This window comes from Condylura cristata, unplaced genomic scaffold (genome assembly GCF_000260355.1).
Source record: "Condylura cristata isolate star-nosed mole 26May11 unplaced genomic scaffold, ConCri1.0 scaffold00017, whole genome shotgun sequence".
Classification (NCBI taxonomy): Eukaryota; Metazoa; Chordata; class Mammalia; order Eulipotyphla; family Talpidae; genus Condylura; species Condylura cristata.
Genome location: NW_004567118.1, coordinates 19,785,632 through 19,808,126, shown reverse-complemented (window position 1 = coordinate 19,808,126; position 22,495 = coordinate 19,785,632). Strand labels below are relative to the sequence as shown.

The 22,495-nt window shown below is 51.5% G+C and overlaps 2 protein-coding genes across 4 annotated transcripts; both read left to right on the top strand.

Annotated features, from left to right (window-relative positions):
* The first annotated feature begins 4,452 nt into the window (after positions 1-4,452).
* Positions 4,453-9,799, top strand: SUSD3 (sushi domain containing 3). The gene is made up of 5 exons (XM_012726072.1): positions 4,453-4,498; positions 4,581-4,769; positions 6,216-6,363; positions 6,539-6,685; positions 9,229-9,799. The coding sequence occupies exons 1-5, from the start codon at positions 4,453-4,455 to the stop codon at positions 9,443-9,445; spliced, it is 747 nt and encodes a 248-aa protein (XP_012581526.1). The 3' UTR covers positions 9,446-9,799.
* Positions 9,800-13,119: 3,320 nt separating this feature from the next.
* Positions 13,120-21,812, top strand: LOC101625021 (chromosome unknown open reading frame, human C9orf89). 3 transcript variants are annotated; one of them, XM_012726692.1, is made up of 6 exons: positions 13,120-13,245; positions 18,013-18,155; positions 19,381-19,534; positions 20,748-20,807; positions 20,969-21,040; positions 21,539-21,812. In XM_012726692.1, exons 1-6 carry the CDS (start codon positions 13,239-13,241, stop codon positions 21,652-21,654), a joined length of 552 nt encoding a protein of 183 aa, XP_012582146.1. In that variant the 5' UTR covers positions 13,120-13,238; the 3' UTR covers positions 21,655-21,812. The 3 variants fall into 3 exon arrangements, with proteins under 3 accessions (XP_012582146.1, XP_004685100.2, XP_012582147.1); XM_004685043.2 differs by lacking the exon at positions 13,120-13,245 and adding an exon at positions 13,635-13,671; XM_012726693.1 differs by lacking the exons at positions 13,120-13,245; positions 20,748-20,807 and adding an exon at positions 13,635-13,671.
* Positions 21,813-22,495: the final 683 nt, after the last annotated feature.

The following is a 22,495-nucleotide window of genomic DNA, read 5'->3' as shown; positions in this document are numbered from 1 at the left end:
AGAAGCCCCACAAACCTTAGCAGTCGGCTCTCTACTTTCCCCTCATCCCCACCCCCACCTCAAGAACACCGATCTACTTCTGTCTGTAGATTTGCCTATTTGGACATTTCCCATGAATGGATCAGATGCTATGTGGTCGTTGGTGTCTGGTTTCTCTCACTCAGCATCACATCTTCGAGGTTCATCCATGTTGTGGTGTCAGCGCTTCTTGTAGCCTGACTTTGTGTAGCCTGACTTTCTCATTGTAGGGGTGAACCGCATTTATGTGTCATTCATCAGCTTTTGTGCACATGGGTGTTTCCTTTCCCCGGGGTATGTGAACTAGGAATGGAATTGTGGCTTCATGTGGAAATTCTCTGGGTAAGTGCTGGAAAAAACTTCTAAAGAGGCTGCCCTGGCTCGTATTCCCACCTGCAGCCCGAGGTCTCTGGCCTGCACACCTGGTGTCCCCCTGGCCTGTATCTGTGAGGGGCCCCTTCCTGTGGGGGTGTGCGTTTCCCCAAAGCCCTGTGATGCATCTTCCATGCGCTAGAGCAGTGGCTGTGTCTTCAGCAAAACCAGTGCAGGTCCCTTGCCTGTTGCTAAATTGTGTTATCTTCTAATAATTCAGTGGCTATACATGCTAGATACACATCTTTTAGCAGATATGTGACTTGCAAATATTTTCTTGCCTGCAGTGGGTTGTCCTTTCACTTTCTTGATTATATCCTTTGAAACACAATTTTCATTTTAATGAAATTCAGTTTCTTTTTTTTTCTTCTGTTGTTTGTCTTTCAGTGTTATGTCTATCTCTTGCCTAATCCAAGGTGATGCAGATTTACCCTGATGTTTTCTTGTAAGTTTTCTAGTTGAGTACTTATCCTTAGGTATTTGATACAGTTAATTTTTGTATTTGATGTAAGGAGAGGGACCTTATTCTTTCACATGTAGACAGCATTATCTCAGCAATTCTTTCACATGTAGACAGCATTATCTCAGCAACAATTGTTCAGAAACTATTCTTTTCCGATTGAGTTGTGTTGGCAGCCTTGTCAAAAATCAATTGATTGTAAACATGAATTAATCTCTGAACTTTCTCTTTCATTCCATTGCCCTGATGTCTGTCTTGTTTTTATCACTGTAGCTGTGTGCTGTCTTGAAATGGGGAAGTATCAGTCATACAACCTGTTTTTAAGGTTATTTTTGTTTTGGCCCTTAGAGGTCATTTGCAGTTCTGTCTACATTTTAGGGTCAGCTTGTTAGTTTCTGCCAAGGTGGGAGTCCTGGTTGGGATGGAGAGAGTCTGTGGAAGAGCAGATCTGAGTAGAATCCATGGACTGCATCTGAACGGTGTTAGCTCTTCCCACCCACAGGCTTGTCATATTTTCCATTTACTTAAATCTTTCATTTCCTGCAGCATTTTTTGTAGTTTTCAGAATGTAAGTTTTGCACTTCTTCTGAGAAATCTATTCCTAAGTAGTTGACTCTGCTTGATGCTCTTGTGAACCTGAATTGTGGTCTTAATTTCATTTTCATTTGCTCACTGCTACTGTACTGAAATGCAGTGGAATTTGTGTGCTGATTTGCACCCTGCAACCCTGCTAGACTCGTGTTTTAATTCCCATTGACTTGTAGCAGATTTGTGAGGAATGTCTAATATGAAATCATGTTACCTAATAGAGAGCTTTATTTTTCCCTTTGCTGTGGGGACACCTTTTATTAATTTCTTGCCTAATTGCCCAGCCCCTGGCTTTAGAATTATTTTTCTTTTCCAACTTGCTCATTCTCTGTGTTGTGATTTCATCATCTCTGTTGGTATGGAACACTCTCTGTGGCATGTGTTGTCGATATCCATCCCATCTTTGTTCTGGTAAATTAGGACCCCGCCACACACCCAGTCCCACTGCTCTACCTCAGTGAGTGTTTGGCTGGTCGGCACACTCTCTGAGCTTGGTTTCCTCATGTTAAAGGTGATTTCTTCTGGATGGCCGTGGGTGCTCTTGAGTGCTGCATGCAATGAGGAATGCAGATACTTCTTGACCAGGATGTTCTATCAGACCTGCATTGCCGTTGTCAGCATTGACACTGAGCATGGACCCCTGAGAGCAGGAGGAGATCTTAGTCCTCCCAGCTCAGGGCAGTCTCCATGCAGCCTGGCCCCAGCTCTGTTCACCCAACACCTCCCTTGGGTGTGTCATCCAACCTCACCTGTGAGTTGGTGGAGGTGGCAACACAGTAAAGTACCCATCAGGCACCTAATGTTTTGTGTAGATTTCTCCTATACCCAACCTCTTCCCCAAGCCATAAGGGCCCCACATGGGTAGCCTGGCCTGCTTTGCAGCTACCTAAATTGACCCTCCTGAGGCCACTATAGGATCACATTCTTCCCCTGCATTCAGCCAGGTGGGACCCCCAGGTTCTTAGTGAGGCCAGCTGGGGGCTGGACTAAAGCAGTACAACCAAACACTATCCCCTAATGTTGCTGGCCATGATGAGGGACTCAGGCAGCTTCCCTGGCCGCAGAGTGTGAGGCAGGACTGAAGTCTGGGTCCCTGTTATCACCCTTCCCCAGAGTGTGGCAAAGTGGGCTTGGCCAGGGCAAAGGTGCTGATTTGCCAAGCTGTGTCTCCCGTCTGGACTAGGTGATTGTATGCATGTATGTGAAGTGCCAGTGCCAGTGTTGTACAAGTATGGGAGTATGTGTGTGCACCATCCCAGTTACAGCCACTGGCTGGGCGGGACTGGACAGACCTGGACATGCTCTGTCCCCACAGACTGCATAGGGGGGCGGTGAGGGAGCTTGTCTCCAGATGGTGTCAATCTGGGCTGCTTCCAGCTGGACTTGGATTTTGAAAGACACTCCAGCCAGCACAGATACATGGGGATATATGCTGAAAGCAGAGCCCACAAGGTTTGCTATCAATTGGGAAGAGCCTAGGCTGGTTCCAAGTTCTGGGTGAACAGCGTGGGGACTGACATCAGAGTTGCTTTATGTTGAGTAGGTTGTGGAATGTTAAGAGTCTTCTGGGACAGCTGGGCCAACTGGGCAGCAGGACACCTGTGTCTGGTGCTCAGGGGAAAGCCCTGACAGAAGGCAGGTTGCCCTCATCCACTGTGGAATGATGGGTCCTCAGTAGCCTGGTCTCCCCGTATCACCCCTGCCAGGTGCCTGTGTGAGGGATCAGCTCTGGCATGAGGTCCCCACAGTTGTTACTGCAGGCACAGACCACAGACCAGTTCTCCCTATCCTCTGGGACTAGCTGTTCTGTTATATGTATGCACTTTGTGCATTATCAGAATCAGAAAGTTCCAGAAAAGCAGAAGGAAGAGCTTCTTGCACTCAGAGTCCAGAACATCGATAGCCTCCACATTGCTTTTATCCAATTTCCGATAGAACCTGCGTGCCCATCAGAGGTTACAAGGACGCCAGCAGGGCCACTTGCTGGCAACAGGTCTGTCCCACTGTGGGTACCTCCCAGTGCCTTGTGCTGGGCGAGGGATGCCAGACAAAGGGCACGTGACAAGCGTGTGCATGTGTGTGTCTGTGCGCGCGTGTGCATGCGTGTGTCAGGGTGCTCTGATTCACTGCACGGTCCCTATGCTGGAGACGCGGCTGGCCTTCTTACAGCCTGGACGGTCCCGAGGCACACATCCTGGTGTTGGGGCAGTACGCCTATTCCCACTCCAGGAGGGAAGTCCTGTCCTCCAGGGAAGAGTTCTCATGTCACCTCTTTGCTCTCCCTTCCTAGGCACATGTGCATCCAGGGATGCTGCTTGCACTGCCTCATTATTTCCATTGGCTAGTTTCTTAGGTGCACATACAATATAAAGCTCTTAATGTACTTTACCAAAGTCCCCATCAGCAAAGTCCAAGAGAAGCCACTCCCGGTCCTTGGTGACTTCCTGCATGGTCTTTTTCCTTTTATTGTTCCAAGTTGAGGAGTAGAAAGAACATCAGCCCTCATTTGGAGGAACATTTGTTCCATTCCTATGAGGGTTAAGGCTTTCCATGTTTGTGAATCCCTTTGTGAATTGCTTGTTCACATATTGGTCCAATTGTCTTATCTTGCCGTTTTTATTTATGTATAAAATCTCTACAAATTAAAGAACTATTGCCCTGTGTTCTCCAAATATCTTTCCATAATTCTTTTTATCTAAGTTTGTTTTTTCAATTTTTCAAGTATAATGGACTGTAAATGGGTAGCCTGGCCTGCTTTGCAGCTACCTAAATTGACCCTCCTGAGGCCACTACAGGATCACATTTTTTGCTTTCATGCCATCAATTCTTTAGATCTCGCTCCTCTTTTCCCCCTGATTTAGCCTTTGGAGCTATGCTTAGACCAAATGATTTCTGTGTTTGCTTTTATTGTCTTCTGATGCATTTTCAATTTCAACACCATGAACTTGGAATGAAGAATTACACTTCCTTCAAAGTAGGGGTCAGCTCTGCCTTTGTGCCCAGCCCCTGGCTGCATGGATGCCATTCCCATGGGCTGGATGGCCTTGGGGCCTCTGGAGTGTTGTGTGGCTGTTGGGGCAGTACGCCTGTTCCCACTCCAGGAGAAGAGTTCTCATGTCACCTCTTTGCTCTCCCTTCCTAGGCACATGTGCGCAAGTGCAGCTGCCCCCGCGGGGTACCATCCAAGTCCTTCGTGGAGATGGGACTTCTGTGGGGACTGTCATCATGCTCCACTGCCCCTCAGGGCACCAGATGTTGGGGTCCGGCCTTCTCACCTGTGCTTGGAAGGGGAACATCACCGAGTGGTCTTCAGTGACCCCTGTGTGCAAGTGTGAGGCCCACTCCCCTTCAGTCGCCTCTGGGAGGGGACCTGATCCCTGCTGTGGATGGTGTGGGTGTCATGGAGAAGGTGGTGGGTGTGAGTCACAGCTGGGCCTGCATATAGGGTACTGGTGCTGGTGCTTGTGGGTGGAGAGTGACTGGGGGCCCCTTGGGAGCTATGACCACAGTGTGGACAGTCCCAGCAACCATTCCAAGTCCTAGCTCTGTCAAGGACTTAGCCTGTCACCTCCAAAAGGTTGCTGGTACTGTTCGAGTCAGAGCTGTCTCCTAAGTGGGAAGTGTCATTCATTCTTTCATTCCATGCATTCCTGCCACAGATCTTGATCCATGTGCCATGATTCTAGGATTGAGGGACACAGAAGACCAGGATGAATATGCCCAGTGGGGTCTCCCAGTGTAGGGGAGATGGTTGTCTAGTTTTCTCATATTTGTGTACAGAATATTGAAGAGTAGTACCCAGCACAGCATTTTCCAAAGTGAGGCCATATATGTTATATTAAAGTGCACTGAAAAGAGTTTCACAGTTAAATAATTTGGAGAATGCTGCAGGACCTCTTGGAGCCTGCAGTGCTCAGTGCTACTGAAGCTCTGAGAAGAATAATTAGATGCCAACAGACCAAAACCCCAAATAATAGAGATTAACCAAAATGTCAGGGGCTGTGAGCTCTCTTTAGCCCCGGCTGCAGGGTGGGCAGCCCTGGGTTGGCGTGGTGTCCCTATCGCCAGGGACTCAGATCCCATCTGTATTTTGGATCTGTTGGGCATGACCTCAACTTTGGGGTCCACATGATGGCAGTTATTGGGTGAGGGGCAGGGCAAAGACATGTCCCAGTATCCGCAGGAGACTTCTAGAAGTTGCCCCACGGAATATATAGTCTTCATTCTGGCTGACCAGTTTCCATTGGGGCGGGAGTCCTGGGGGCTGGGGACACCAGTGTCCACTACCGGGGAATGTGTATGGCAGTGCTCAAGTTAACATGTATGATCTTTTTGTTCTTTGAAACCTGATAATCATGGCAGGCTGCATAGCTATGGGGTAAAAGCCCCAAACACGGATATTTTCCCTGCTTTTGAGTCTTCTTGAGAATGACTGAGGAGACAGGTGGGCCCCTGAGGGTTTTGCCATTGTGAAAATAGATTGTAACTGCCAACTTCCATCTGGTCTTGGGCTCTGGCCGCAGTGGGTGGAAGCCAGGGAGTCATCACTGAACTTTCAATAAAAATTTTTCCTGGTTTGCCATGAACTCCTACACCCTCAAAACCCCTGCTCAGCCCCTTGTGAGGGCTGTTAGTCCTGCCTAACAGCCCCATCCCTGCAAGGACCTTCACCTCAGCTACACCTCACTGCCTCCCCACAGAGCAGGGCGCTCTGAGCACCACTGGGCCTGGCAGTCTGGGGGATGCCACGCCAGGACTGGTCTTGTGTTCCTTGCAGCTGTGCCACCATCCGAGACCTTTGGCTTTAAAGTGGCTGTGATCGCCTCCATCATCAGCTCTGCCATCATCCTGCTCATGTCCATGGCCTTCTTTACCTGCTGCCTGATAAAGTGTGTGAAGAGGAGTGAGCAGAGGCGCACCGACAGGTGAGTGCTTGGTGCTACTGCAGAGGCTCCTGGGAGTGGGGCCTGGGGAGTGGTCGAGCGAAGAGGCCGCAGTGACTGTGTGGCTGAGATGCCCACACGCTCACCGTGGTCTTGGCCACAGACCAGGGTTGGAAGCATACTGGACACGCCTGACAACCTCTCCATCTGTCTACAGGGAGGCCCAGCTGTGGCTCCAGCTACGTGGTGAGGACCTGGAGACAGTGCAGGCCGCTTACCTGGGTCTAAAGTATTTGAACAGCAACAACAGCTCACAGCCCAGGAGCTGGCTCAGCCATGCTCATGACAACCAAAGCTTCACCATGTAGGCATGGGGCTGGGGCTAGGGGAGGGCTGAAGAGATCAGGGTGTGGGCCTGTTTAGCAGGAAACTAGACTTGCAAACCTAGACTCTGCCTGCTGTACCCAGGTCCTCAGGGCCCAGTGCTCATCCCTGAGGCAGCAGTCATTCAGTCCTTTCAGGCACCCTGACCCAGCACCCAGAAGCCCCCACCTATGTCTGTAGTTTGATAATCAAACCAGCAGAGAAGTTGAAACTTCTGGACACAGGGCTCCATGCAATGTACACTTGACTCAATCTGTACTAAGCACCTGCCTTATCTCTCTTCCCTTGTCGCTCCCATTTCTCTGTGTCTCTCTCATTTTCCTATCTCTGTCTCTCTGTGTCTGAACACACACACACACACACACATTTTTTTTAAACCAATATCAGGACATTTTCTGTCATGCCAATTTGTGAACTGGGGATGTAATCCTGGCTGAAGGTGAACTCAGCTAGAACCATCTCTTGAGCTGTTCGTAGCTTTGAGCACATGCCCTTTAATCCAGGGTTCTGCTTGTTCCCAGTTGTGGGGTCTCCTTCATTGGGGACCAGCTTCGTGTCTCTAGCGCCACTGTCACTAGTGTGGATTGTGGCTGGTGCTGGCCAGACCATGCACCACTACCTGTGTCCCAGTAGGCACACAGGCTGGGTTCTCTGGACAGGGCTGTTCCACTGTTAAGTAATGAAGAAAGGGAGGAGGGAGGAGTCTTGACCTCCACCCAGGGTGGTCATGTTCTGGGATTGCAATTCTGCCATTCCTTCTGTGAAGAATGAGGATGAGTTCTGGCTTTCTTCCTTTTCCATTTTGTTTGTCATTTTAGTATCACTGTGAGTTCATGGGTATTCTTTTCTCAAACTTTATTTGGAGAATCTCATAAACATACAGAAACAAGGAGAAAAGTGTAATGGTCTCCTGGCTTGCCTCGGCCCTCAGGCCTACTGAGTTCCCCTATCATTTCGAGTCATATTACCAGCTGTGATCCTTTGTCTATGGGTGCTTCAGTGCCAGCATGCCACCCGGGTTATGCCTTGTTCTTTAAGAATTTCCATAATATCCTGGGCCATCGAGTGCATCATAGTGATACTAAAATGGCAAAACAAAATGGAAAAGGAAGAAAACCAGAATTCAGCCTCATTCTTTACAGAAGGAATGGCAGAATTATAGTACTAGAATGTGATCAGTCTGGCTGGTGAAAATGAGGCTGCAAAGCTCCCGGGTGTAGGGGGACCCTGTGCTTGCCATATGGACACCTGGCTAAGGCTGGGGGTGTTTTCTTTTTCCCACAGCTGGCACAGAGCTGCATGAGGAATTGAGTCCACTCATTGAGGAAGCAGGAGAGCCCAAGTGGGGGTGCCCTGAGGACTCCTTGACGGGCTGGTGGAGGCTAGCTTGAGGGCCACTCTGAGTAGTGGTTCTATCAGTTTAGCTCAAGAGGTGGGAAGGAAGGTAAAGGAAACACTTGGGCAGAACCCTCCTGTAGCTACGCACAAATCCCTCTCAGCACAGCTTAATGGGGACCCAGGGAAAGCTCTGAGTCCTCAGGGTCTCTGCTAGTACACAGCTCAAGGGCCTCTGAAAGGGCCATCCTTAGGCAAGGCTGGGTGACTAGTGGTGAATTACCTTAGTAGGGTCCATGGTAATTCTGTCCCATTTTAAGAAACATATAGAGAATCACACACAGCTAGTAAAGCATGACAATGTGTTAAGTGTACGAACTTGTCTGCAAGCTATCTGTCCTCTCTACTAACTGATTCACTCAAGCATTCAACCAACATATAACTTCTTAATTCCTATTAATCCCTAGAGCTTTTTAAAAACTAAGTATAAGTGGGAGTAGTGATCCTAGCAAGCTTCCTAAAGAAGGTGGTGTCTGAAGTGAACAGGCAGTGAACCTGCAACCTGCATTTTGGGAAATAAAGAGCCAACATCTTACTGGGAGAGAACAGCCTTGCAGAGACAAGCAGCCTTTTAAGAGCTGGACCAGTGTGGGTAGGCCAGATGGACAGGCCTAGTGGGTGGAGGCAGGGTCAGGTGGGGGGTGGCCACATTTGATCAACCTGGAGAATGGAGTGGCTCAGGGGATGCTTCTGGGAACTGAGGATCTGTAAGGTGGTGATCTGACCCTAGGCCCCCAGAAGATAGGCCTCATAGCAATGAGGATGGCTTCACCCTGATGCTCATGAGCCCTATGGGCTTTTTCCTCTCTGGGGCATCTAGTCCTGTAAGCCAGGGCTTACATACACTGAATGAATCTCCTTCACACAAGCCCAAGAAGCCCCTCCCCTGGTTTAGAAGCCAGGTGTGCTCATACCACTCCCCTTGTCCTGGTGAGAGGCCTGTAGTCCAGGGAGTAGTGCCAGTGAAGGAGCCTCCTTGGGTGTAGGGCAGGTTCAGCAGGACGAAACTGGGCTCCTCAACCTAGGGGCACAGTCTGCCACAGGTCTAACTCCAGTTTCCCAGATGGATCGAGTTGGGGTTTCACAGATCATAGTCTTCCTACAGCTCTTGTTCTTCTCTCTCCACAGAGACTTAGGTGAGGGTGCTAGAGAGGCAGCTGGCATGGCCCACAGTGTGAACAAGGACCCATGGACCTCGAGAACTGGTGCTCTGAACCCCGTTGGCCCTACGGGCTTCCCCCACACCCAGGAGAGGGTGCATACAACGAATCCGGGGCAGACTGTGCCTGCCTCCAGACTCACCTCAGGAATCCAGAGGCAGCCTATGGCCTACACCCCGGGATGACTGCAGCCAAGGACTCACTCTTTGGGGGTAGGGGCATTGGCAACTTGAGGTGTCCACCTCAAGATTGGTCATGAAGTCAGCTTCTGGCTTAAGGATCCCTCAGGACATCCAGCTGGAGGCTCAAGGGAGGTGTCCTACCTGAGGGAGCCCCGCTGTAACAGTTTTTATAGTTAGGCTCCTTGAAACCTCAAGAGGATCTCAGACCCAGTTGTGTCTCCTTTTGACCTAGTTCTGATAAAGACACAGGGGCACTTTAAGCAAATCTAGTTTTGCATAGCAGAGTAGGAAAATAAAATCAGCAACTTCAGATGCATCTTCCTCATGGGGTGCTGCTTGTGAGATGGGACTTGGTGAGCTCCCGTGCCTCCAATCGTTGTAAAGCTATTGAACAAGATTGTAAAATAAAAAGTTCTTTCTAATACTGAAAAAAAAAAAAAAAAAAAAGGTAAAAGTCACTGTCTTGGATTTCGATCTCTCTAGACCAACCCCAGGCACACTGGCTCAAAACTCCAGTCCCTCATTACTGTCTGGGCTGCAGGCTTAACCAGTGGTGGCTCCCATGGTCCTGCCTGAGGTGCTATAGTCAGCTGGTGAAAGTCTGGCTAGCACATCAGGGTGCTGTTGCTGCTATCTGCAGAGGCCTTGGTGAGAATTGTGGGTGCAAGCACCGCCTTTCAAGCCTCCAGTCACGTCACATTCTTCCCAGCAGGAGTGGCAGCTGGACTTCACTTGTGGAGAAGGCATACCTGCATACATCCAGCCCAGCCCTCCACCTGTCTTAATCCCAGGTGAGCCCTGTGTGTGTGTGTCCCATGGGTGTGGCTCTTTTTGGTAGTCATTCATACACACTTGTTTGCTCCATTGAACATGACCTTGGGCTCATTTCTCTAGTGCCTTCTGCACATTCACCTAAGTGGCTTGAGGTGGCCCCATCTTCCAGGTCTAGGACCTGGAGGGTTGATCTAGGTTTTAGATTTGTGTGAGTTGATTCTATGAAACATGAAATTCTAACTATGAATAGAATTGAGTCTCTTTCTAAGGCAAGTTTCCTCTTGGAATACATGAATGTTTACCTATATCTGATTTCTGAGAGTTCCTTATTAAATTTGGAGATGAGTGCTCTGTGAGTTGAGCTGCCAACCTTTTCCTGGTTTCTAGATTATCTTTTGACTTCACTGAGAACTTGAAGGGGAAACTGATAAGAGGCCTGAATAGGAAGGGAGCGCTGGAGAAAATCAGGAGGATCAGCAAATGCATACATAACTTGGAATGAACTCTCCTTGCTTGATTTAAATATTCCTGATCAGATACTACATGCCATGGTTACAGGATTAGAATGGAACAAAAGTCCCAGGTGGATATGAAGGCATGGGAGGGGTTTGGGCCAGTGCATCTGAGACATCCAGGGGCTCTGGTGAGCAACCTCAGTTCACATGCATCTGGACCCTTCTATGTATGAGATGCACTTTGCTCACAGATTGGTGAGGGCCCCAAGAACCCCTTCTACCCTCCAGGACCAAGTACTTACTTTCCATTCAGCATTGGTGCAGCCAGAGCCTGGAAGTGGCAAAGAGGGAGGAAGCTTACATAGCTCCTGCCCCCCAGATCTTAGGAAGGGGGATGCCCAGGGTCTGCCATTTGACTCTAGGGGTGGAGCTCCTGGATGAGGATCTAGGCTTGCCAGCCTCTGTCCAGGGCCACAGCCTTCAGATCTGTTGGAGTGCTGCGTGGGCCACATGGCCAAATGGCCACATGAGTAGTATCCTTGGAGTGAATTTGGCACCTGGGAGCACTGTCCTGCTAGACCTTAAGGGAGGAACTCTTGTCACTCTGAGCCTCAGTTTCCCCATTGTCCTGTGACCAAGTGCACATGAAGGTGAAATGCTGGTCTCCTAAAATGGGCTGGGGTGACACCTGGGGCCTCGCTATGTCACCTGTCTATATAGATCTCACCCTGAGATCTGGTTCTGACATTACTCCTAGAAGGTCAAACAAACCGAGAGGTAAATACTTGAAAGCGATAAAACAGTGAGAATAATGGGGTTCAGGCCTGTCTTCACTGGGGCCCTTTCCTAGAGATTCCCAGAAGGGAGTACCTTGACTCCTAGCCAGCCTGACCCTGACTCCTAGCCCGCACTGGACTTATACCAGTGCACATACAAGAGAGAGCCTGGGAGAGAACACTTAGGTTGGGCCACATAGCTGCCCTTCCCTGGAGGAAGTCCTTTCTGTGTGGACCCTTAGGGTCTAGTTGTATGTCACCGGGAAGCCTGGCTAGGTGCACCTCCAAATTTGGGGAGGAAGTGGATCCTATGTAGTGACCACCACTACCAGGTCCAAGAGTTTTGGGGTTTTCAGTTGACAAGTGCTCCGATTCTCAGGATGCCCCAGTGCACCCACCTTTGAGAGGTCAAGTGAGGACAGATGTGAAAGGGAAGGAGAAGCATATACCGTGGGAATTGGAGCATTGCTATACTGTCCGAGAAATGAACACTAGGTCAGGTTGCAGCGTCTCAAAATGAGAGCGCGCTATTGGCCGATGCAGGCCATTGGGGCAAAACCAAAACACTACCGGGAAGCACAAGTTGTGAACGGTGCGCTTCCTGCCACAAGCTCCATTTTGTGCTTCGCAGCAGTGGGGGGGGGGGGGGGGGGGGGTGGAGCTCCTGAGGGACGCCAGTACTGGCAGGGCCAGGCTTGTGAGAGGACAGTGAGCTGCTTTGGGGAAACAGAGAATTGCCCGAGATCACCCTTTTACAGATTAAGAAGGAAACTGGCGTTCAGGCAGTTAAGCCACCCCCCTGTCTAGGGGCATACTGCCGAGAGGGGTCTCCTACTGCAGATGGGGTCTCCAGAAGGGACTGCCCCACCCAAATCACCAGTGAGTTCCTCTTCTCCCCACGTTCAGGCGACGCATCACTGACCCAGCGCCGCCCTCTGGCTGACCCCTCTCTTCGATACTGATTGCGCCCCAGTCTTTGTGCCCCAGACCAGGTTCTGTACTCCCAGTGCCTAACCGCCTGCGCGACCCTGGATAAGTCATTTTATTTCCAGAGCCTCCGCCGTTTCCTCCAGGCCTGGAGCGCCTCCCTCGGGGCCAGCGCGGGGAGGGGCCGGGCCAGGATGGGGCGGGGCCCGGGAGGCACGCGACGGCTACCGCGGAGGTTGCGTCGGGGCTGGGAGCGGCGCTGGAGTGGGGACGGAGTCTGGTAACACAAACCCCGACCTTTGGGCGGGGCTCGGAGCAGTGGCCGCCACCAAGCCGCCGCTGGAGGGAGCTGAAGTTAGCGCTGTCTCAGCTACGCGATCCCGGCAAGGCCTAACGCGAAGGGGCGTGACAGCGACCGAGAGGGGCGGGGCTCAGGGTTCTGGGACCTCCGGGACACCCGCGAGGAAGGGCGGGTTTAGCGGTCACGCCAACTCCGGGGGCGTGGTCTAGGTGAGGGGGCGGGGCTCAGGGTTCTGGGACCTCCCGGGCACCCGCGAGGAAGGGCGGGTTTAGCGGTGACGCCAACTCCGGGGGCGTGGTCTAGGCGAAGGGGCGGGCTCAGGGTTCTGGGACCTCCGGGGCACCCGCGAGGAAGGGAGGGTTTAGCGGTGACGCCACTCCGGGGGCGTGGTCTAAGCGAAGGGGCGGGGCTCTTCAGGGCGGGGCTAAGCAAGGCGTGGCCTACGGGAAGGGGCGGGCCGGGCGGCGTGCTGGCGGCGGTGTCCCGCACCCGAGAGCGGCTGACGGGCGGAGGCTCTTCGGGGTGAAGCTGCCGGGGCCGGCCGGGCGCGCCGGGTCGCCGCCATGACAGGTGAGCACGGGCCGAGTCGGGTCGTGCCTGTCGTCCCAGGACGGGCATGCAGCCTCGGCGGTCCCCTGGCCCGGCGGTCCCTGTGCCGCTTCTGAGATTGCTTCTCCCTGCGGTGGCTAAATAACCTTGGTTCGTGGCAGATCAAACCTCGGAGAGGTCTGGGGAGCCGGACACTGAATAGTTCTGGGGTCAGAGCCCGGGGCTCGCAGAGTTGGGGGTGGGTGGGGCACTTGCAAGGGGCGGGGGCGGGGCTAAGGCCCAAGAAGGTGGGCGGGGGTTGGGGGTTCAGGGTTGGCTCCGAAATGTTCTGGGGGCGGAGCCGAGTGCCTGACCCTGGAAACTTGTGAGGAGCTGTGGCCAGACCCTAGGATGTTCTGAGGGCTGCTTTGCGTTCTAGGGTGGGGATGCAGTCTGTCAGAGCGAGAGGTAAGAGTGTGTGGTTCCACTGTTCAGAGACAAACACACCGTTCGTTCTTTACAGCTGAGGACAAGGCCCCCAGACAGTGTGTTCCCGGGTAGTGTGTCTTGTTGGTGGGTGCTATGCACCTCTGTCTGGGCTGCTCTCTTGCCAAGGGACAGGCCCAGGGGTAGCAGGCCAAAGATTGAATTCTCCAGGAATTTGTGCTTCCTGCTGGGTGACCCCAGGGGTTGCACCTGCCCTTTGCAGGATGGGGTTTCCAATCCAACCATCTCCCCAAGGCTTCTTTGGATTTGGAACTCCTTTCTCCTTGTCCTCCCATCTGAGTGGGGCCACTTTGCTTTGTGAACCTTCTCCAGTTGCACTGAGAAGCCCTGTGAGGTCATTAGCCCCCAAGGAAACATCCTCAGGGAACGGATGAGTCCACTCTCCAGGCCCCACTCCTCTGCCTTGTTGGAGAGAAGTCACCTAGAGGTGGCTAAGGGGGTCAGGGAGGCCTAAGAAGTCCCTATCATCTCTCTCCATTCTCATGAGAGTGCCTGCCTGGGGCGTGCACACATCTGGTTTCCTGGGCTGGAATCTGGTGACTTCTGGGACACCAGTGTTCCAGCCCAGACAAGGAGCAGCCCAAGCTACAAATCACTCCCTTGTCATCCCTTTTGACCCTTAGCATTTGTAACTGCTTTTTCCAAAACCTACTGTGTGCCTGGCCTTGTGGAGATTTGTTGTGTGATGTCCTGTGGAACATGTGTGTGTGGGTGGACAAAACAGAGACTCATTGGGAGGCATCAAACCCAGAAGGCTGGGGCAGTTAGTGGTAGAGCTAGCCAAGTATTAATGCAGCTGTCAGTGGTAAAGTAGTCCTCTGCCCTACCCATGCCCCTGTTTCTCTTTCTCCATACCAGCGCTGCTCACTGGACAGGAGGAGATTCTGGGACTTCTGAAACAGGAGGGGAGTTTGAGGGAGATGGGGGTGTATAGTGAGTGATGGTGAGTTAGTCAAGTAGGAACCACAGGGACAGGTGTTCCTGCACTTGGGGTGTATACAGTTGGGGGGCTGCCAAGCTGTAAGGACTTAGAGTGCCCAGTGAGGTGGCCCCTGGGGCCCAGGTCAAGGCTTTAGTCTGGCCTGGAAGAATGAGGTTACAGCAGGGATGATGGATTGGGGGTTCATATTCCCTTGCCAGCTGGGCAAGAGGGTGGAAGAGGTGGGCCTTGGCACATAGAATTGGCAAAGGCCTGATAACTTTTGTGCCAGAGCATTCTTCTTTGTTCTGTAAAAACCATCTGGAACTGTTTATCAGGACTTGGGCCCAAGACTGTTTCCTTTTTGTGCCTTTTCGAGCCTTCCCAGGGCTGCCTGGGTGTGGCTTGCGTGCATCTTGAGCACCGGAAGCACAGGGCACAATAGCCTCAGCTCCCGGCTGTGCCAGCTGTACCGTTGTACCAGTGACTCACAGCTATCGGGCAGGGAGGCCCTGTTGGCTAGCAGCCTGAGGGTGGAAGCCTGCAGCCACTGTCAAAACAACAGCAGAGCTTTAGATGTATATCCATTCATTCCAGAACTCTTAAGTTGAGCACCTACTGTGCTCAACATGGCTAGGGAGACTGAGCTGAATTATTCATCCTTGGCCCTACCGTCATGGACCTGGCCAGGACCATACAGGACACAGCTAATATCACGGTTAATTACTATGTTAGTTAGGAGGTAGAAAGTCTGGATGTCAATTAGTTTTTGGTCCTGACCTCCATCTGTCTGTCCCTGTCTGAGTCTTAGGCAGGTACCATCTACTCTATGCTTCAGTTTCCCCATCTGAAAATGGGGGTGGGTGGTCATGCTGGAGTTGCAGAACTGATGGAATGGTGAAGATTGTGTGCAGAGTCCACATGATGCCCAGTGTGGGTGTGCTCTTGAACTCTTTAATGACAGAGGCCGTGCGCCCTGGAGCCACATGGCCAGAAGGGTGATTGCCAGTTGTGGCCGTGGCACTTCACTCTGTGTCCCTGTATATGTTGCTCAATGAGTTGAGGATACTGTTTGATCTTCCAGGTAGACTTCCTGGGCCTGAGAGAGTTCAGCAGTTAAAAATTCATATTCTGGGGAGAAGGTCCAGAAGAAGTGGCTCTGGAAATAGATGAGGGAGACAGACTCTGAGTCAGTCCCACTTTTTCCAAAAGGATTACCCATTAAAATATCAACTTTATTGAGGTCTTGCCTGCCTACAAAGAGATGTACTCCTTTTTAGTGAATAATTTAGTACGTCTTGACAAATGTATACATAAGTGTACAAATGAGCTACCAGCCCATTCAAGACAGAACATTTCATTCACTCCAAAAAGTTCCTTCCTGTGCCTTTTTCTTGACACAAGGATTCAGCTACTTGCTGTGATACCTGTTTTTCCTTTAAAATTCAGCATTGAAATTTCAAAATAAAATTTCTTCTTAATAGATTTTACTTTTAGAGCCAATCTAGTTTACAGATAGTTGAACAGGTAGCACATCGGGTCCCACATAGCTGTACTCTTCACTTGAAGGCTTGACTGGGAAAGAATTTCCTTCTAAGCTCACTGAGGATTGTTGGCAGAAGTCACTTCCTTGCTTCTGTAGGACTGAGGGTCCAGGCCTGTGTTGCTTATTAGTTAGAGACAGCTGGTATCACGCTCCACCCCTGCTCTTTGCATGTGGACTTTCTATTACGACAGCTTACTTTTCCATGCCAGCAGATACACTCTAAATGAGTTTTCTGTTAAGATGGTCACTTAAAAGGTGACAACCATGACAATGATATTGCATTGCCTGTGTCATACTCTCTTGGTCAGAAGCAAGGTACACTCCCAGTTGCAGGGAGGGGAAGGCCACTAACTTTATGTGAGGTCACAGTATACATTTTCCTTCTTAACACTGCTGTGTCCTTCAAATCTTAATCTGTTGTATTTCTATTTTCATTTGTCTCAAGGCATTTTCTAATTTCCTTTGTGATTTCTTCTTTGATCTGTCATTTAATTTCTACATAATGGTGTCCTTCTCTTACTAATTTCTGGTTTCATTCTATGTCACCAGAAAAGGTCCTTTGTATGATGTCAGTCTTTCAAAATCATTTAAGACTTGTTTGGTGACCACCTGTTTTGTGGTCTATCCTGGGGAATAGTCAATGCATACTTTAGAAAAATATGTATTCTGTTGTGGTGGGTGGAGTGTCTATATTTGTTAGGTATCATTGGGTTATGGTGCTATTCATATCTCTCCTTATTAATCATCTGTCTGGTTCAATCTGTTATTGAAAGTAGTATATTGAAACATCCAACTATTATGAAGCTGTCTGTCCCTCCCGTTAGTCTACCAGTGTTTGCTTTATATATTTTGGTGATACATAATATTTGGTGATGCTTACACACTGACTCTTTCATTAATATTTTCCTTTTCTAACAGTTTCTGACTGTTATTTATTCTCATGGTTGTGTAGCAACATAAGCTCTTTTTTGGTTACTATTTTGCAAGGTCACTAATATTCTATTGTCAGCCTGTTTACAGCTCTGGATATAAGATGGGTCTTTTGAAGACAGCATACAGTTGAGGCTTTTTTTTTTAACCCTGAAAGGAAAAAAATGTTTTTCCTCTACTCCTACACACAGCACATAAACATCTCAACACTTCTGACATTTCTTTTCACGGAGTGTATGTTCTTTACCCCTGCCAGGTAATTCTCCCATTCTTTGGTGGACATCAGCCAGATGTCCTGCAATTTAGCTTAATTCTCACTTTGATCTACCTAAAGCTGATGTCAAGTCCCTATTGTCGAGGGCTCAATCCCACAGGTCTACCCTGTCAAACACCAATCACAAATCCAGGTTGACAGCAGTATTTGTGACCGGCTGCCTGGGTTTAGTTAGTTTGCTAGAGCAGCTTATGGAACTCAGGGACACATGTTGCCAGTTTGTCACAAAGGACATTTCAACTGAACATCCAGATGGGAGAGCTGCTCAGGGCAAGACATGTGAGAAGGATGCGGCGCTTCTGTGCCCTCCTGGGCATGCCATCCTTCCACTTCCTGGACGTGTTGAGAACTCAGCAGTGCTCCAAGCTGTGTCCTCTTGGGCTTTGTGGCTTTCTCATTACATAGTCAACAAAATTACCGGCCATACACAGCTGATTCAATCTTCAGCCCCTCTTCCCTCCCCAGAGATCCAGGGTGGGAAACTTAAGCCCTCTAATCACTAGTTGGTTCTTCTGGCCACCAGCCTCCATCCTGGGGTTACTTAGGAACATTTAAAATCTCAGGTGAGGTAGTGTGGGCTTGTGTGGCCTGCTGCCTGCTGGCTCATGCCCTGTATGCTCTCTGCTCTTTCAGATCAGACCTACTGTGACCGCCTGGTCCAGGACACACCTTTCCTGACAGGCCAGGGGCGCCTGAGTGAGCAGCAGGTGGACAAGATTATCCTGCAGTTGAACCGCTACTACCCTCAGATCCTCAGCAACGAGGAGGCAGAAAAGGTGCTGATATTTTCCAGCTCCCTTACTGGGCTTGAAGTGTGAAAGCTCCATGAAAGAAAGAGGCGGACCCTTACCTCCTAGGTGACCCTGGGCCCGGAACATCCAACCAAGGAACTTTAGTCTTCTCCTGTTCGCAGTTCTGCCAGGGTCGAGGGGGTGTCAGATGAGGGCAAGGGAAGTGGAGTGGAGGTGCTAACTAGGTCTCCCCTCAATTCTTTCACTCTGCGTCATTTGAAGGGTCAACACGGACAAACCTTTTAGCTATAATCTGGCTCATCTCCCAGTTTTGGGTGGCCCTGGGGGCCTGGAATTCAGGGACACAGGACAGGGTGCACCTTGCTCTCCCCACCTGCTTCTCTACCTCCCTCATGGAGCTTTGGGTTGGTGGTGCAGGTCCGGACCCCAGCTGGATAGTGGTGAGTGTTTCTCCTGGGTAATGGTGAGTAACTGCTCTTGCAGAGTTGAGGATTGAGGACTGGGGCTTGTCCAGGGAGTAATCAGGGTGATCCTGGACAACAGATCAGTAAGGGCCTGCGGGCTCAGACATTTGGGAAGTTAAGAAGCAAGGTAGTATGTCAGAAATGAGTTCAAAATTGTTATGTCACTGTAAAAGTCTAATGCATATTCATTGTAAACAATTTTGAAAAGCTTCCGGCACTAATAGGTGAGCAAGGGAAATTCCTCCACGCACGCGCCTGCAGTCCTTTCTTCACTCTGCCTGCCCTTGGCTTCGCAATTTCTGCACTTGTGTGGGGCAGCTCTGGTTCCATGTAGCACAGTATGGTGCCAGCAGGTGGCAGCACAAGGTCACAGCCTCCTGGTCCTTGTCCGCCCTGTGAACTTGACCTTTAGAGCCACATTTCTCCACAAACACATCACAAGAGCCATTTCTTTTCTCCTTAGCCACCAGTATAGTTTTTAAAAGTACTTGGATCACATTTCCCACCAGGACTGTCCCCTGCGGGGCTATTACTCCCTTTTTATAACAGAGGCCATTAAGCCTGGGGAAGGAGGGTAGAATGCCTCGCTGGCGTAAGCCATTGAGCGCGCACACTGGGGTCGAGCACTGTGCTCCGTCTTGGTGCCTGTGCTGGCCTCCAAGGGGAGCTTCGCAGTCGTGCTTGACAGGCAGTCATCACTCCCCTGGGGGTTCCTGTGGGCAGGTGTGCCCCTGCCCGCCCCACCTTTGGTTTGACCTGTAGCACTCCCTCCATTCTCCCCCCAGTTCCGGAACCCCAAAGCAGCCCTACGAGTAAGGCTCTGCGACCTCCTCAGCCACCTGCAGCGGAAAGGCGAGCGGCACTGTCAGGAGTTCTACCGCGCCTTGTTCATGCACGCCCAGCCCCTGCACCACCGTCTGCCTAGCCGGCACGCCCTGGGTGAGTGCCAGTCCTGGGGAGGCCAAGCTCCAGCCTCAGTGTCTCCTGCTTAGCTTGTGGCTGCAGTCCCACAGACCCAGAGAAGACAAGGGACCTCTGGCATGCCGAGGCTCCGTTGCCCTGTCCCTTTCTCTGTTTCTCCCTGTCTACCTATTCCTGACCCTCCGTCTCTGTCTCCCTGCCCATCTCTGTCTTGTCTGTCTCCTCAGTGTCTCCCTGTCTCACTCCCTGTCTCCTCTGTTTCACTGTCTCTGTCTCCTGTCCCTCCTCTCTGTCTTGTCTGTCTGTCTGCTCTGTTTCTCCATGTTTGTTTGTCTTTCTGTGTCTTTCCTCCATCTCTCCCTGTTTCCCTGTCCTCTGTCTCTGTTGTTCTGTCCCTCTCTTGTGCCAGTTTTTACACAAAGAGAGCACCTGGTGCCATGTAAGCTAGCTGGCCCCACAGTGGCCAGCTCCTGTGTTCTCCTGCTCCTGGGTTGGACCCCCACAGTATAGGTGTTTTTCTAGACAGTCTCAGCAAAGCAACTGGTCCTAGGCTTGTGTGTTTAGGTTTAGAGGGTCTTGAGGGTCCCCTGAACTTTAGGGACAGGAGGGTCATCTGGGTGAGGAGGGTGGCTCAGTCCAGATGCCTCTGCACCCCGGTTCCCAGGAGGAATGGCTGTCCTTAGGTGAGAGACTGGAAGCCCCCAGGGACAGGCTGGCTGATCCCTGGCCAGTCCAGGGACCTGGACCAACAGAACTGAGCCCTTAGTTCCAGCACAGACAGTCTTGGAAATAGATGCCTCCTGGTTCTGGTACCCTCAGGGCTGCCCTGCTTGTGGGGCGATGGGGTGGTCTGGGGAGTGTGCCCTGCCTGGGCTGCTGAGGCCTACTCACTTTAGGCATCAGATAGGTAGGTATTGGAACTACACATGCTATCTTGTGCCTGCAGGAATCATACCCCTACCCATGACCCTCAAGCTCCTAGTAGATAGAGGAGACCCAAACCATGAAGACTTCTGCAGATCTGGTCACAGGGTTCCCTTCCTGGCACTGACTCTGCCAAATGTGCCCACTGGCCTCAGAGCCCACACAGCTTGGTGTAGCCTGGCGCAGCCTAGAATTGGGGGGCAAGGGGAAGGGGGTGCTTGGCAACCCCCTGGGTGTCTTTGGGCAGGGAAACTGCCTTCCCCTCTGGCCCAACCATAACTAACCCACCCTGTGATTTTGTTTCCAGAGGACTCAGAGAACACAGAGCTAGACTGGGCCACTGCGAGCTGCGAGCTCAGTGACAGGGGTAACAGCCTCCCGCACCCCACCTGCTCCCTCCCCACCCCAGGGCTCGACCTCAGGTGTCTGTACTCCAAGTCAGGCTCCACTCCTGGCTTCCTATGGACAGATTCCTGAGGTGCTCCTTGGCGGTGCCCCTACTGACCCTCCTGTTCGGTTTCTCCCCAGGACCCATGGCCTTCCTGGCCTGCTTGGGCCTGGCTACAGGACTGGCGCTGCTTATCTACTGCTGCCCTCCAGGTGGGTGCTGCCCCAGCCCCAGGCCTGCACAGGCCACTGCCCATGCCTGCTGTGGCCCCGAAGCACTGAGCGGCCACTCTGTGTCACAGTTTCCTCACCTGTGGGTGGTGTCAGGGCATGGGAAATGGGAGTGGGCCTAAGTGGACCAGACCCAACAGCTACTCCCAACAGGCCAGAGGTTGATGACTTTACTTGACAGGAGGAGTGCTGGGGGTTAGGAAGTTTTGCCCCAAAGCTACCCTTCTTCCCTCCCTGGATGGCCTTGATGGATGGTCAGAAGACGCAATACAAGCCCACCTCATATCCCAGCAGAGCTGTGCCCTCCTCCTACCCTCAGCCTACCGTGTTTGAGCTTTTCTAAGGTGGAGGGGGCTAGAGAGGGTGGGGCTGGTGCTGATGGGCCCTCTGGGGGCACAAGTCATTCAGTGAGTGACTGGGACTTCGTGAGGCTGAGAAAGGGCTTTCACAGTGGGCCCTGAGAGACCCCTTGTTTTCCAGACCCCAAGGTACTTCCGGGGACCCGGCGCATCCTGGGCTTCTCTCCAGTCATCCTGGACCGGCATGTCAGCCGCTTCCTGCTGGCCTTCCTCACAGATGACCTGGGGGGGCTCTGATGGATTCCCACCCACCCACCACCTACCAAAGAGTCCTGCCCACCCAGGGCCACTTCTTTTCTAAAAGCTTATTTTCTACTATTTATGATTTCTTTAAGAAGCACTTCACCTTTGCCTTACATGGATGCTCAGCAACATTAAATGTTTGAGTCTTGTCAGGATTGTGTTCTAGATGTTTCTGACTCCGGACTCCATGAGGTCAGCCTGGGCTGACCCGAGGCCTCTGTCCCACCTGGGGTCCAGGTTCTGTGCAGGCCACCCCCTCAAACCCATTGTGGGCCTGGGCCATGTCCCTTCATGTAGGCTTTCATCCCTCACCTCCCTCTGCCTCACTGTCCCCCACCTCAGTGCCCACCAGATGTACCCATCTTACTGCCCCCACCTCGCTGTCCTCTCTTCTTGGCCCCTCTTCCCTCATCTGTCTAGAACTTCCTTTCTACCTAGTGTCCCCTGCCTGGCTCTCTAGTCAGTTCCCACCCCACCCCTATCACATCTCTCTGGGCCTCAGCCCTAATGGGGAGGATGGCCTGGGGCCTCTTGCCTTCGTATATGGACTCCATTTCCTTGAGGACACCCTAGTGGGTGGGTGGGGGGCGGGCTGTGTCCCTGCTTTCCTGATGAGGAAACAGACCGAGAGGGAGACCATTCACATGGGAATAGGGACCTTGGCGCATAAGCTGGGGTGCACTTGCCACTGCACAGTCTTTCTAGGCTGCTTTAACCCTGTCCACTGGTCTGGTCCCCTGAGCCAGTGTCCGACCCTTGTGCCCCAAGCCATTGACCCCTGTCCTATGAACAGAGCCCTTACTGTCCTCTGGGGAGGCACACTTACAGTCGGAAC

What these genes read in the sequence shown, in the direction of transcription:
- SUSD3 (XM_012726072.1), top strand. Translation starts at nt 4,453, where the DNA reads ATGGATGCCATTCCCATGGGCTGGATGGCCTTGGGGCCTCTGGAGT. An exon ending in GGCCTTGGGGCCTCTGGAGT is followed by an intron (nt 4,499 to 4,580) that starts GTTGTGTGGCTG and finishes CTCCCTTCCTAG; the next exon opens with GCACATGTGCGCAAGTGCAG. An exon ending in GAGCAGAGGCGCACCGACAG is followed by an intron (nt 6,364 to 6,538) that starts GTGAGTGCTTGG and finishes ATCTGTCTACAG; the next exon opens with GGAGGCCCAGCTGTGGCTCC.
- LOC101625021 (XM_004685043.2), top strand. Translation starts at nt 13,650, where the DNA reads ATGCAGTCTGTCAGAGCGAGAG. An exon ending in GCAGTCTGTCAGAGCGAGAG is followed by an intron (nt 13,672 to 18,012) that starts GTAAGAGTGTGT and finishes CTGCTCTTTCAG; the next exon opens with ATCAGACCTACTGTGACCGC. An exon ending in GCCTAGCCGGCACGCCCTGG is followed by an intron (nt 19,535 to 20,747) that starts GTGAGTGCCAGT and finishes TTTTGTTTCCAG; the next exon opens with AGGACTCAGAGAACACAGAG.